Genomic DNA, 13,855 nt, shown 5'->3' with positions numbered 1-13,855 from the left:
TCAAGAAGGTGGCTCACTACCACCTTCTCAAGGGCAATTAGGGATGGGCAATAAATGGTGGCCTTGCCAGTGACGCCCACATCCCAGGAACGAATATAAAAAAAAGTACTGGAGCTTGTATTGTATGAGATCTCTCCACATGTAAGGAAATTCCCCAGCTTTAAAACTCAGCGAAGAGACTCTTACAAAGCAACTTTGCTGCTCTTATGCCTTCATTTGGAGTCCAGGAGCTGGCTCCTGGTGTCTGTGCTGTCAGGTCCTATTTCTGTAGTTTGGAGGCAGACTGGTGGATCCAGGTTAAAGAAAGAAAGACTTGCATTTCATGACCTCGGGACGTCCCAAAGCTCTTTACAGCCATTTGTGCTTTTGACGTGTAGTCGCTGCTGTAATGTAGGGAACGCAGCAGCCAATTTGCACACAGCAAGCTCCCACAAACAGCAATGAGATAAATGGCCAGTTAATCTCATTTTGCGATGTTGGTTGAGGGATAAATGTTGGCCAGGATACCGGGGAGAACCCCCCTGCTCTTCTTCACCTCATCTACCCCCTGGTTCTTTTGCCAATGATCTTAAATCTGTGTCCTCTGGTTACCGTCTGGATGGATGAGCTAAGGTGAGTCAATCGACCCTCCTGACCGTATTCATCTTGTATCTGCGCTTCAATTTCCCTTTGGTTTCTGTACCTTGGATGTTAAATCCCGATGGAAGATCCCCTTGGAGTGCAGGTAGCATAGGCCATTTGCAATGTCCAGCGCCAGCTTGATCCTGGCCAACCAAGACAGGTACTCGGTGCTGCTCAGTACTTGCTCGAGGCTCCCTCCATTGATGTACTGAGGGAAAGAACAAAGAAAGGCCCCAATTAATGGATATTGTTCATCTAAATATCAGTGCGTCTGAAATCTTCCTGCACATTTATCTGGAACTCTCTACAATGCAAGACAAAGTCAGCTCCTGGAAATGTAAAACTAATGGATGGAAAATGGGGGTGTGTGGGGCTCACAACTTCCCATCAGCTACTGTATGGCCCGTGTGTGTCTCAGTGTCAGCTCCTGTACATGTACAGCACACAGTGGGAACAAATCACTCCTGTCTGGTACTGTACGGCTCATGCATGTCCCAGTGTCAGCTCCTGTAAACATACAGCACAGACTGGATAGAAACAGTGTCCAAGTTATATGCTATATAAGATGCATGTGATATAATTGCCTCTACCAAGTGTGTCTGGTTGCTTATGAAGAGGTGACACTGGCAGAAACTTATCTGTGTTACAGCGAGTGCACAGCACAGAAACAGTCCCTTTGGCTCAACTGGTCCGTGCCGCTGTTTATGCTCCACACGAGCCTCCTCCCGCCCCACTTCATCTCACCTCATCAGTATAACCTTCTATTCCTTTCTCCTGAACGTGTTTATCTTGCTTCCCCTTAAATGCATCTATGCTATTCACCTCAACCACTCCCTGTGGTAGTGAGTTCCACATTCTAACCACTCTCTGGGTAAAGAAGTTTCTCCTGAAGTTCCTATTGGATTTATTAGTGACTATCTTATATTTATGGCCCCTAGTTTTGGATTCACCCATAAGTGGAAACATCTTCTCTACGTCTACCCTATCGAACCATTTCAGAATTTTAAAGACCTCAGCCTTCTCTTTTCTAGAGAAAAGAGCCCCAGCAAGTTCAGCCTGTGAATTAAGCAGCCCAGCCCTTACATTGCTGTCCCAGATTCATCCTCCAATTCAATGAACCCCATGACCTCTGCATCTGTCCAAGGCCTTAGTTTGGCCTGGCTTTGCCTTTGCCCAAGGTTGAACCCCCTTCAACCTCTGCCTCACTACTTATAGCTCGGACCCCCTCTCCCCAAACTCTCTGTTCATACATCAAGGCTCTTCCATCAGCCTACCTCACTGCTCCTAGCCTCCACTCCACCCATGGGGCTTGCAGAGGACCAGTTCTGGGGTAAGAAGGCCGGGATTGGCGGAGGGGATGAGGCTGGATTCAGTAAGTTAGAACAGGCTAGGAGAAGGAGCCACATCTGGGGCAGAGAAATGGGTAGGGGGCTGGGAGGAGGGGTCAGGATTGGGCAGTAAGGTGGGTAGGGGGCCGGGAGGAGGGGTCGGGATTGGACAGGAAGGTGGGCTGGGAGGAGGGGTCAGGATTGGGCAGTAAGGTGGGTAGGGGGCCGGGAGGAGGGGTCGGGATTGGATAGTAAGGTGGGTAGGGGGCCGGGAGGAGGGGTCGGGATTGGACAGTAAGGTGGGCCGGGGGCTGGGAGGAGGGCTCGGGTTTGGATAGTAAGGTGGGTAGGGGGCCGGGAGGAGGGGTCGGGATTGGACAGTAAGGTGGGTAGGGGGCCGGGAGGAGGGGTCGGGATTGGACAGTAAGGTGGGTAGGGGGCCGGGAGGAGGGGTCGGGATTGGACAGGAAGGTGGGCCGGGGGCTGGGAGGAGGGCTCGGGTTTGGATAGTAAGGTGGGTAGGGGGCCGGGAGGAGGGGTCGGGATTGGACAGTAAGGTGGGTAGGGGGCCGGGAGGAGGGGTCGGGATTGGACAGGAAGGTGGGCCGGGGGCTGGGAGGAGGGCTCGGGTTTGGATAGTAAGGTGGGTAGGGGGCCGGGAGGAGGGGTCGGGATTGGACAGTAAGGTGGGCCGGGGGCTGGGAGGAGGGGTCAGGATTGGGCAGTAAGGTGGGTGGGGGGCTGGGAGGAGAGGTCAGGATTGGGCAGTAAGGTGGGTGGGGAGCCGGGAGGAGGGGTCAGGATTGGGCAGTAAGGTGGGTGGGGGGCCGGGAGGAGGGGTCAGGATTGGGCAGTAAGGTGGGTGGGGGGCTGGGAGGAGAGGTCAGGATTGGGCAGTAAGGTGGGTGGGGGGCCGGGAGGAGGGGTCGGGATTGGGCAGTAAGGTGGGTGGGGGGCTGGGAGGAGAGGTCAGGATTGGGCAGTAAGGTGGGTGGGGGGCTGGGAGGAGGGCTCGGGGTTGGGCAGTAAGGTGGGCCGGGGGCGGGGGGGAGGGGTCGGGCTTGGATAGTAAGGTGGGTGGGGGGCCGGGAGGAGGGGTCAGGGTTGGGCAGTAAAGTGGGTGGGGGGCCGGGAGGAGGGGTCGGGCTTAGCTCAGTAGAGTGAAGTGGATGCAACTTGACCAGGAGCGTGAGTGGGGACTGACTGGGTCGAGTGGCCTGCTCCTTCTGTAGCTGTCTGTTGGTGAGCCAGACCCTCGGGGAAGAGAATGACCCTCCCCTCGGACGTTGGGGGGAGGTTTGGGTTGGTTGGCCAAGTGGAGGGGAATTAATCATCGAACCACTGCCTTGCTAAGGTGAGGAATCACTGCTTGGCGAAGAGAAGCTGCTCCGTGGAACGGCAGGCCGGCTTTCCACAACGGCATCCTTCCCATTTGACTGGAATCCCAACAAACGGTGAGTGATTTATTGGGCTGTCCAGATGCTGGTTTCATGAGTGACTCACCGAGCGATGAGCCAAAGGCAACAGGTCCTGGCAACTCCAGAGCAGGGCCCCGAAAAGGCAATCTGGAGAGAGAATCTGCTGGAACTGTCAGGAAGGATTTATTTTCATTCCTTGCCATCTCTCTAAGCTGCCAGGCCTTTTTATATAAAAAAAAATCCCTGAACTTCCCGACTGCCCCACCCATCAGTGCAAAACTATTTCACCAGACAGACAATAACTACAACAACTTGTATTTATACAGCGCCTTTAATGTAGTAAAACATCCCAAGCCGCGTCACAGGAGCGTAATCAGAGAAAAATTTGACACCACGCCACATAAGGAGATATTAGGACAGGGACAAAAAAGCTTGGTCAAAGAGGTAGGTTTTAAGGAGTGTCTTAAACGAGGAGAGAGAGGCGGAAAGGTTTAGGGAGGGAATTTCGGAGCTCAGGGCCCAGGCAGCTGAAGGCACGGCCGCCAATGGTGGAGCGATTAAAATCGGGGACGCGCAAGAGGCCGGAATTGGAGGAGCGCAGAGATCTCGGAGGGCTGGAGCAGGTTACAGAGATAGGGAGGGGTCGAGGCCATGGAGGGATTTGAAAACAAGACGGGTAGGAGGAGGGCGTCACAAGCTTTGCCTGATCCAATCCTCGCTCGCCAACCACGCGCACAATTTCCGGCAGGAATCCCTGGACAGTGATCTGGAGTGATTTCTCCCCTCTAAGACCGCACGGGCAGCGTGAGACATGATGAGACATTAATCCGAGGCCCCGTCTGCTCTCTCAAGTGGCGTAAAAGATGCTATTGGAAGAAAAGCAGAGGAGTTCTCCTTGGTGTCCTTGCCAACTGCGAAAAGCCCACTCTATCTCAGACCCCTGCCCTGTCCACAAAGAAGGACACACACACACACACACACACACACGGCGAGGGTGAGGGATAGAGTCTTTATAGAAGATTGTTAGGACCAAGGCCACGTGTTTAATTAGACAGACTGTTATTAGCAGGTTGCCAATTTTGTTTTTAAATTGCTTGATTAAATCCAAAGCTCTCTTTCCTGTCATTTTTATCTCCTGCCTGGGGAATAGTGAATGTAACAAAGTCAGCAACTCAGAATGTCAGACAACAGGGAGAATAGAGTGAGAGAGCGAGCAAGGGTAACAGGGTTTGAGTGAACAAGGGAAAAAGCTGAGTGCGAGGGGAGAGGTGATGAGTGAACATGGACAAACAGAAACTTACAGGAGAGAACATGGAGAGAAATAAGAGAAAGACTGCTGGGGGTAAACAAGAGGCGTGATGAGCAAGTTGGGGCCTGTGCACTTCAAACAGTGCCGTGGGATCTTTTACATCTACCTGAGCGAGCAGACGGGGCCTCGGTTTAACTTCTCATCCAAAAGACGGCCCCTCCGACAGTGTAGCGCTTCCTCAGTACTGCCCCTCTGACAGTGCAGCACTCCCTCCGTACTGCACTGGGAGTGTCAGCCTGGATTTTTGTGCTCAAGTTTCTGGAGCAGGACTTGAATCCACAACCTTCTGACTCAGAGGCGAGGGTGCTGCCCACTGAGTCATAGCTGACACCTCGATACAACAGGTTAACAGGTTGATATGGGTAAAAGAGCTTCATGGGTTAACATAGAGAGTACAGTATATGTCAGAGAGAGAAAGAGAACGGCATGTGTCAGAGAGAGAGAGAGAGAGAAAGAGTACAGCAGGTGTTAGAGAGAGAGAGAGAGGGAGAGCCCGTGCATGTGTTAGAGAGAAAAATAGCGAGAGAACAGCGTGTATTACAAACATCTCTGTGTAGAACAAACAGCCTGAGCTGAGCAGGACAGCCAGCTGATGTAGAAGTAACTGTATTCCTGTAGGCAATAGACCTTTCAATCCACAACCTTCTGACTTAGAAGCGAGTGTGCTTCCCACTGAACCACCATTAATACCTAAAGAGAAAGGGAGTGAGTCATTGGTGCAGTTGGTGGAGGTGGGAGAGAGAGGGGAAGATAGAGAGAGAGAGAGAGAGAGAGAGTGATGCGAGGCACTAATTGCCGAGGGATGTTGATGGCCAGTAGCCTGTGCCAGGGTGGCTGGAGAGTGCGTTCCTGCGGGGCTTTGGCACGGTTCGAATGTTTTCACCTAACCCATAGGACGTATGAAACCCGAGAGCACACACAGCATTCACACAAATAAAGCTGAATATGAAGGCGGGAGAGTGAGTGCAGGTCGATGATGTTAGTCGTCAGTCAGCACAGTGTTCTCGGTCTCAGATGCTGAGTAATTCTTATAACAAGGGATGAGGCCTGGAGGTGTGTTGCCTAGTAACAGACAGCCCAGCAGGAATTTGCTCTACTTGTCCCTGCCTGACAAATAGCTCTGACCCCACTCACAGTGAGACAACAATAAATCCACCACACAGAGGGAAGTTCACCTTTAACCTTTCAGGGACTGAGCGCTGGATTTTAAAGAAATTACAATTCAGGTTTCTGAATCACCAGCTTTTTAGACTGTGACCCCCACTGCCCCCAGCTCACTAATTCTTCTGTGAGTGTAGTGCTCATCAATGTTTGGGATGTTTGTATTGGGAATGGAAGACATTCCATTTCAATCACGCAGTGCCAGCAGCACAGGCAGGTACAGCGCGGGTTAGATACAGAGTAAAGCTCACTCTACACTGTCCCCATCAAACACTCCCAGGGCAGGTACAGCGCGGGTTAGATACAGAGTAAAGCTCACTCTACACTGTCCCCATCAAACACTCCCAGGGCAGGTACAGCACGGGTTAGATACAGAGTAAAGCTCACTCTACACTGTCCCCATCAAACACTCCCAGGGCAGGTACAGCGCGGGTTAGATACAGAGTAAAGCTCACTCTACACTGTCCCCATCAAACACTCCCAGGGCAGGTACAGCACGGGTTAGATACAGAGTAAAGCTCACTCTACACTGTCCCCATCAAACACTCCCAGGGCAGGTACAGCACGGGTTAGATACAGAGTAAAGCTCACTCTACACTGTCCCCATCAAACACTCCCAGGGCAGGTACAGCATGGGTTAGATACAGAGTAAAGCTCACTCTACACTGTCCCCATCAAACACTCCCAGGGCAGGTACAGCACGGGTTAGATACAGAGTAAAGCTCACTCTACACTGTCCCCATCAAACACTCCCAGGGCAGGTACAGCACGGGTTAGATACAGAGTAAAGCTCCCTATACAGTGTCCCCATCAAACACTCCCAGGGCAGGTACAGCACGGGTTAGATAGAGAGTAAAGCTCCCTCTACATTGTCCCATCAAACACTCCCAGGGCAGGTACAGCACGGGTTAGATACAGGGTAAAGCTCCCTCTACACTGTCCCCATCAAACACCCCCAGGGCAGGTACAGCACGGGTTCGATACAAAGTAAAGCTCCCTCTACATTGTCCCTTCACACACTCCCAGAGCAGGTACAGAATGGGTTAGATACAGAGTAAAGCTCCCTCTACACTGTCCCATCAAACACTCCCAGGGCAGTTACAGCACGGGTTAGATACAGAGTAAAGAACATAAGAACATAAGAAATAGGAGCAGGAGTAGGCCAATCGGCCCCTCGAGCCTGCTCCACCATTCAATAAGATCATGGCTGATCTGATCCTAACCTCAAATCTTATACCACTCTGCATCTACCCGAACCCATGTGATCTCCCGGGAGAGGCGAAAAACCAGATAAAGACCCAATGGCCAATTTGGGAGAAAAAAATCTGGGAAATTCCTCTCCGACCCATCTAGGCGATCGAAATTCTTCCAGGAGATCACTCTGTCCATATATTTTCTACAGTACTTACCTTCTGTAAAGGCGATCTCCACCCCAGCCAGGAACAGGAATAAAACCATCTCCTGAAATCTAACACAGAATTAGAACACAGTAGGAGCAGAACAAGGCTACACGGCCCCTGGGCCCACTCCACTACCCACAGGGCCATGACCATTCCGAACCTAGACTCATGTCCAATTTCCTGCCCGCTCCCCGTAACCCTTAATTCCCTTTACTTCCAGGAAACTATCTATTTCTCTTTTTAATTTATTTAATGATGTAGCTTTCACAGCTTTCTGGGGCAGCAAATTCCACAAACCTACCACCCTCTGAGTGAAGAAGTTTCTCCTCATCTCAGTTTTGAATGAGCAGCCCCTTATTTTAAGATTATGCCCCCTAGTTCTAGTTTCACCCATCATTGGGAACATCCTCACTGCATCCACCCGATCAAGCCCCTTCACAATCTTATATGTTTCAATAAGATCGCCTCTCATTCTTCTGAACTCCAATGAGTAGAGTCCCAATCTACTCAACCTCTCCTCATATGACCACCCCCTCATCCCCGGGATTAACCGAGTGAACCTTCTTTGTACTGACTCGAGAGCAAGTATGTCTTTTCTTAAGTATGGACACCAAAACTGTATGCAGTATTCCAGGTGCGGTCTCACCAATACCTTGTACAACTGCAGCAATACCTCCCTGTTTTTATATTCCATCCCCCTAGCAATAAACGCCAACATTCCATTGGCCTTCTGAGCCACGAGCGAATTTGGCTCGGACAAATAAAATTAGAGAGTTAAATGCGTGGCTCAAAGACTGGTGTGGGAGAAATGGGTTTTGCTTCCTGGGACTCTGGCACCAGTACTGGGGCAGGAGGGAGCTGTTCCGTTGGGACGGGCTTCACTTGGCCAGTGCTGGGACTAGAGTCCTGGCGGATCATATAACTAGGGCTGTAGAGAGGGCTTTAAACTAACTAGTGTGGTGGAGGTTCCTAGAGAGCAAATAATAAAAATGACAACAGAGAAGGTCATAGACTTAGGTAGCAGTGGGGAAATTAAAAACCAGAGCGTGTCAGGAAGGGGCAGAAGGTATGGAGTAAAAGGTAAAGTAATAAAAAGGGCAAAAGCAGGAACTAAGTGTCACGAAACATCTTTGAAAGTTCTCTATCTGAATGCACGTAGCATTCGTAACAAAATAGACGAGTTAATGGCACAAATAACTACATATGGGTATGATCTTGTGGCCATTACAGAAACATGGCTGCAGGGTGACAATGTCTGGGAATTAAACATACCAGGTTATTTAACGATCAGGAAGGACAGGCAGGAGGGAAGGGGAGGTGGGGTGGCTATGTTAATAAAGGAAGGAATCACTGTAATACAGAGAAATGATATTGGGTCAAAAGATCAGGATAATGAAACAGTTTGGGTGGAGGTAAGGAATAATAAGGGGAAAAAAACACTAGTGGGCGTAGTCTATAGGCCTCCGAACAGTGGCAACTCTGTTGGACGGAGTATCAATCAGGAAATAGTTGAGGCTTGTAATAAGGGAACATCTATAATTATGGGGGATTTTAACCATCATATTAATTGGACAAATCAAATTGGGCAGGGCTGCCTTGAGGATAAGTTCATTGAGTGTATTAGGGATGGGTTTCTTGAGCAGTATGTAACTGAACCGACCAGGGGGCAAGCAACCTTAGATCTGGTCCTGTGTAACGAGACGGGATTAATTAAAAATGTCCTAGTAAAGGATCCCCTTGGAATGAGTGACCATAACATGGTTGAATTCCATATTCAATTAGAGGGTGAGAAGGTTGGATCTCAAACAAGCGTGCTAAGCTTGAATAAAGGAGACTATGAAGGTATGAGAGCGGAATTGAGTAGAGTGGATTGGGAAAATAGATTAAAGGGTAAGACGATACATGATCAGTGGTGTACATTTAAGGAGTTATTTTACAACTTCCAAAAAATATATATTCCACTGAGAAGAAAAGGGTGTAAAAGAAAAGACAGCCATCCGTGGCTAAGTAAAGAAATTAAGGATAGTATTCGACTAAAAACAAGGGCATATAAGGTAGCCAAATCTAGTGGGAGGATAGAGGATTGGGAAAACTTTAAAAGACAGCAAAAAATAACAAAAAGATTGATTAAGAAAGGGAAGATAGATTATGAAAGTAAATTAGCAAAAAATATAAAAACAGATAGTAAGAGTTTTTATAGTTATATAAAAAGAAAAAGGGTGGCTAAAGTAAATGTTGGTCCCTTAGAGGATGAGACCGGGAAATTAATGGTGGGAAATATGGAGATGGCAAAAACACTGAATGAATATTTTACATCAGTCTTTACAGTAGAAGACACTAAGAATATCCCAACACTGGACAAACAGGGGGCTAAAGGGGGGGAGGAGCTAAACACGATCAAAATCACTAAGGAAGTGGTACTCGGTAAAATAATGGGACTCAAGGCGGATAAATCACCTGGACCTGATGGCTTACATCCTAGGGTCTTGAGGGAAGTGGCGGTAGGGATTGTGGATGCATTGGTAATAATTTTCCAAAACTCCCTGGACTCGGCAAAGGTCCCGGCAGACTGGAAAACTGCTAATGTAACACCCTTATTTAAAAAGGGCAGTAGACAGAAGGCTGGAAACTATAGACCGGTTAGCCTAACATCTGTGGTAGGTAAAATTTTGGAGTCCATTATTAAGGAGACAGTAACAGGACATTTGGATAATCATAATTTAATAGGACAAAGTCAGCATGGTTTTATGAAGGGGAAGTCATGTTTGACAAATTTGCTGGAGTTCTTTGAGGAAGTAACGTATCGGGTGGATAAAGGGGAACCAGTGGACGTAGTGTATTTAGACTTCCAAAAGGCATTTGACAAGGTGCCACACAAAAGATTATTGCTTAAGATAAAAAATCACGGGATGGGGGTAATATTCTGGCATGGATAGAGGATTGGCTATCTAACAGAAGGCAGAGAGTTGGGATAAATGGTTCATTCTCAGACTGGCAATCAGTAACTAGTGGTGTTCCGCAGGGGTCAGTGCTGGGTCCCCAACTCTTTACAATCTATATTAACGATTTGGAGGAGGGGACCGAGTGTAACATATCAAAGTTTGCAGATGATACTAAGATGGGAGGGAAAGTAGTGAGTGAGGAGGACATAAAAAACCTGCAAGGGGACATCGACAGGCTAAGTAAGTGGGCAGAGATTTGGCAGATGGAATACAATACTGGAAAGTGTGAGGTTATGCACTTTGGCAGGAAAAATCGTAGAGCAAGTTATTATCTTAATGGCAAGAAACTGGAAAGTACTGAAGTACAAAGGGATCTGGGGGTCCTGGTGCACGAAACTCAAAAGGTTAGTATGCAGGTGCAGCAAGTGATTAAGAAGGCCAATGGAATGTTGGCTTTCATTGCTAGGAGGATAGAATATAAAAATAGGGAGGTATTGCTTCAGTTGTACAGGGTATTGGTGAGACCGCACCTGGAATACTGCATACAGTTTTGGTGTCCATACTTAAGAAAAGACATACTTGCTCTCGAGTCAGTACAAAGAAGGTTCACTCGGTTAATCCCGGGGATGAGGGGATGGACATATGAGGAGAGGTTGAGTAGATTGGGACTCTACTCATTGGAGTTCAGAAGAATGAGAGGCGATCTTATTGAAACATATAAGATTGTGAAGGGGTTGGATCGGGTGGATCCGGGGAAGATGTTCCCGATGATGGGTGAAACTAGAACTAGGGGGCATAGTCTTAGAATAAGGGGCTGCTCTTTCAAAACTGAGTTGAGGAGGAACTACTTCACTCAGAGGGTGGCAGGTCCATGGAATATGCTGCCCCAAAAAGCTGTAGAAGCTACATCATTACATAAATTTAAAACAGAAATAGACAGTTTCCTGGAAGTAAAGGGAATTAAGGGTTACGGGGAGCGGGCAGGAATTTGGACATGAGTCTAGGTTCGGATCGGTCATGGCCCTGTGGGTAACGGAGCGGGCCCAGGGGCCGTGTAGCCTGATCCTGCTCCTATTTCGTGTGTCTAATTCTGTTAGATTCAGGAGATGGTTCTGTGATAGTGGATTGGCGGTTAGGATCAGATCAGCCATGATCTTATTCAATGGCGGAGCAGGCTCGAGGGGCCGATTGGCCTACTCCTGCTCCTATTTCTTATGTTCTTATGTTCTTATGTAAAGCTCCCGCTGCACTGACCCATCAAACACTCCTGGGGCAAGTACAGCACGGGTTAGATACAGAGTAAAGCTCCCTCTACACTGTCCCATCAAACACTCCCAGGGCAGGTACAGTATGGGTTAGATACAGAGCAAAGCTCCCTCTACACTGTCCCATACAGCACGGGTTAGATACAGAGTAAAGCTCCCTCTACACTGTCCCATCAAACACTCCCAGGGCAGGTACAGCACGGGTTAGATACAGAGTAAAGCTCCCTCTACACTGTCCCATCAAACACTGCCAGGGCTCTCTGTCTCTCTCTCACACAGAGGCTCGTGAAACTAGAACAGAGAAAGAAAAGTAAAACAGACAAAGGACACAGAGTGCCTGAATTTAGCTGCTGTTGTTTAAACATTTGCTCCTTTACCCAGTGACTTTCGGCTGCATTTTGACCAGTGCTGTCTGATTGAGCTGGTTCTGCACCGCTCACTTCTACTGAAAGCCTCTGGTCTTGTAAAGAAGTTACATTAAACTAGTATAGAACCTTGGCAGAGAAATTATGTTAAACTAGTTTTGGAACTTGGCAGGGAAATTATTTTAAACTCGTATTGAGCCTTGGTTAGACCACACTTGCGACACTGCACAGTTCTGGTCTCCATATTATAAAAAAGGATATAGAGGCAGTGGAGAAGGTACAAAAAAGATTTACTAGAATAATACTAGAACTGAGAGGACATAATTATGGATAAAGAGTGAACAGGTTGGGGCTGAGAAGCCTGAGTGGTGACCCGATGGAGGTTTTTAAGATTATGAAAGGTTCTGATTGTGGAGAAAATGTTTCCACTTGTGGGGGGAGACCAGAACTAGGGGCCATAAATATAAGATGGTCACTAATAAATCTAATAGGGAATTCAGGAGAAACGTCTTTACTCAGAGAGTGGTTAGAATGTGGAACTCGCTACCACAAGGCCCCCAAACACCCCTTCCAGGAGAAACAGCGATTTACTTGTACTTCTTGCAATCTAGTATACTGTATTCACTGCTCACGATGCGGTCTCCTCTACATTGGGGAGACCAAACGCAGATTGGGTGACCGCTTTGCGGAACACCTCCGTTCAGTCCGTAAGGGGGACCCCGAGCTTCCGGTCGCCTGTCACTTTAATTCACCGCTCCATTCCCACTCAGACCTCACCGTCCTCGGCCTCTTGCATTGTTCCACGGAAGCTCAGCGTAAGCTCGAGGAACAGCACCTCATCTTCTGATTAGGCACTTTACAGCCCTCTGGACTCAACATAGAGTTCAACAATTTCAGATCATAACCTCGGCCCCTATCATATATATATTTTTTATCCACACTTTTTGTTTGTGTCTTTTCCTCTCTCCCACATGGCAGCTGTCTTCCATTCTGCCAGCGCAATTCACACTTCATCTAGAGCCATCCTTTGTTTCTATACCGGTCCCATTACCATCTCCTCCTGCCTTGAATATCTCTTAATGCCTCTTTACTTCTCCTGCATTCCATCCTATCACAGACCTTCCCTTTTGTTCTTTCATCCCCTCCCCCATTTCCCAGCCCCTAAACTTGCTTTATAATCTGTCCCATTTCCTGCTTGTTTCCAGTTCTGACGAAAGGTCTTTCCAGCGCTGCTTTTGGGCCAGGTGGAGGAGTGTTTCTTCCAAGCTCAACAAGCTAACCTGCTTCCCTCCCCGCAATCAGACTCCCCCCCCACCGCAATCGGACCCGTCCACCACGATCGGACACCCCCACCGTGATCGGACCCCCTCACCATTGAACATCCCCACCGCAATCAGACCCCCCCCCACCGCGATCGGACCCGTCCACCACGATCGGACACCCCCACTGTGATCGGACCCCCCCCACCGTGATTGGACCCCACCACCATTGAACTCCCCCACCGCAATCAGACTCCCCCACCGCGATCGGACCCCCCCACTGCGATCGGACCCCCCCCACCGTGATCGGACCCCCCCACCATTGAACTCCCCCACCGCAATCAGACTCCCCCACTGCGATCGGACCCCCCCACCGTGATCGGACGCCCCCACCACGATCAGATCCTCCCCACCGCGGTCGGACTCCCCCACCGCGGTCGGACCCCAGCCGCGATCAAACTCCCCACCGCGGTCGGACTCCCCCACCGCGGTCGGACTCCCCACCGCGATCAGACCCCTCCCCACCGCGATCGGACCCTCCCCACCGCGATCGGACCCTCCCCACCGCGATCGAGACCCTCCCACTGCGATCAGACTCCTCCCCACTGTGATCGGACCCGTCCACCACGATCAGACACCCCACTGTGATCGGACCCTCCCCACCGCGATCAAACTCCCCACCTGCGATCGGACCCCCCACCGCGATCGGACCTGTCCACCACGATCGGACTCCCCCACCGCGGTCGGACCCCCCCACCGCGATCGAACTCCCCACCGCAATCGGACC

At 49.5% G+C, this 13,855-nt stretch overlaps 2 protein-coding genes across 5 annotated transcripts in view; both read right to left on the bottom strand.

The window, feature by feature from the left end:
* Positions 1-13,855, bottom strand: part of hmgcs1 (3-hydroxy-3-methylglutaryl-CoA synthase 1 (soluble)) — a 379,408-nt gene that overhangs the window by 201,203 nt on the left and 164,350 nt on the right. The window lies entirely within an intron of this gene.
* The window catches only part of LOC147123946 (dual specificity testis-specific protein kinase 1-like), a 146,586-nt gene that overhangs the window by 84,090 nt on the left and 48,641 nt on the right, over positions 1-13,855 (bottom strand). The window contains exon 3 of the mRNA XM_086011310.1: positions 683-829. Coding sequence (XP_085867436.1) covers positions 683-829 — 147 coding nt within the window. The remainder of the gene's footprint in view (positions 1-682; positions 830-13,855) is intronic.

The sequence above is a fragment of the Somniosus microcephalus genome, chromosome 1 (assembly GCF_052327205.1).
Source record: "Somniosus microcephalus isolate GS21.2 chromosome 1, FLI_Smic_1.0, whole genome shotgun sequence".
NCBI classification, from domain to species: domain Eukaryota; kingdom Metazoa; phylum Chordata; class Chondrichthyes; order Squaliformes; family Somniosidae; genus Somniosus; species Somniosus microcephalus.
The sequence above is the reverse complement of the archived record's forward strand: the minus strand, read 5'-3'. Positions and strand labels throughout refer to the sequence as shown.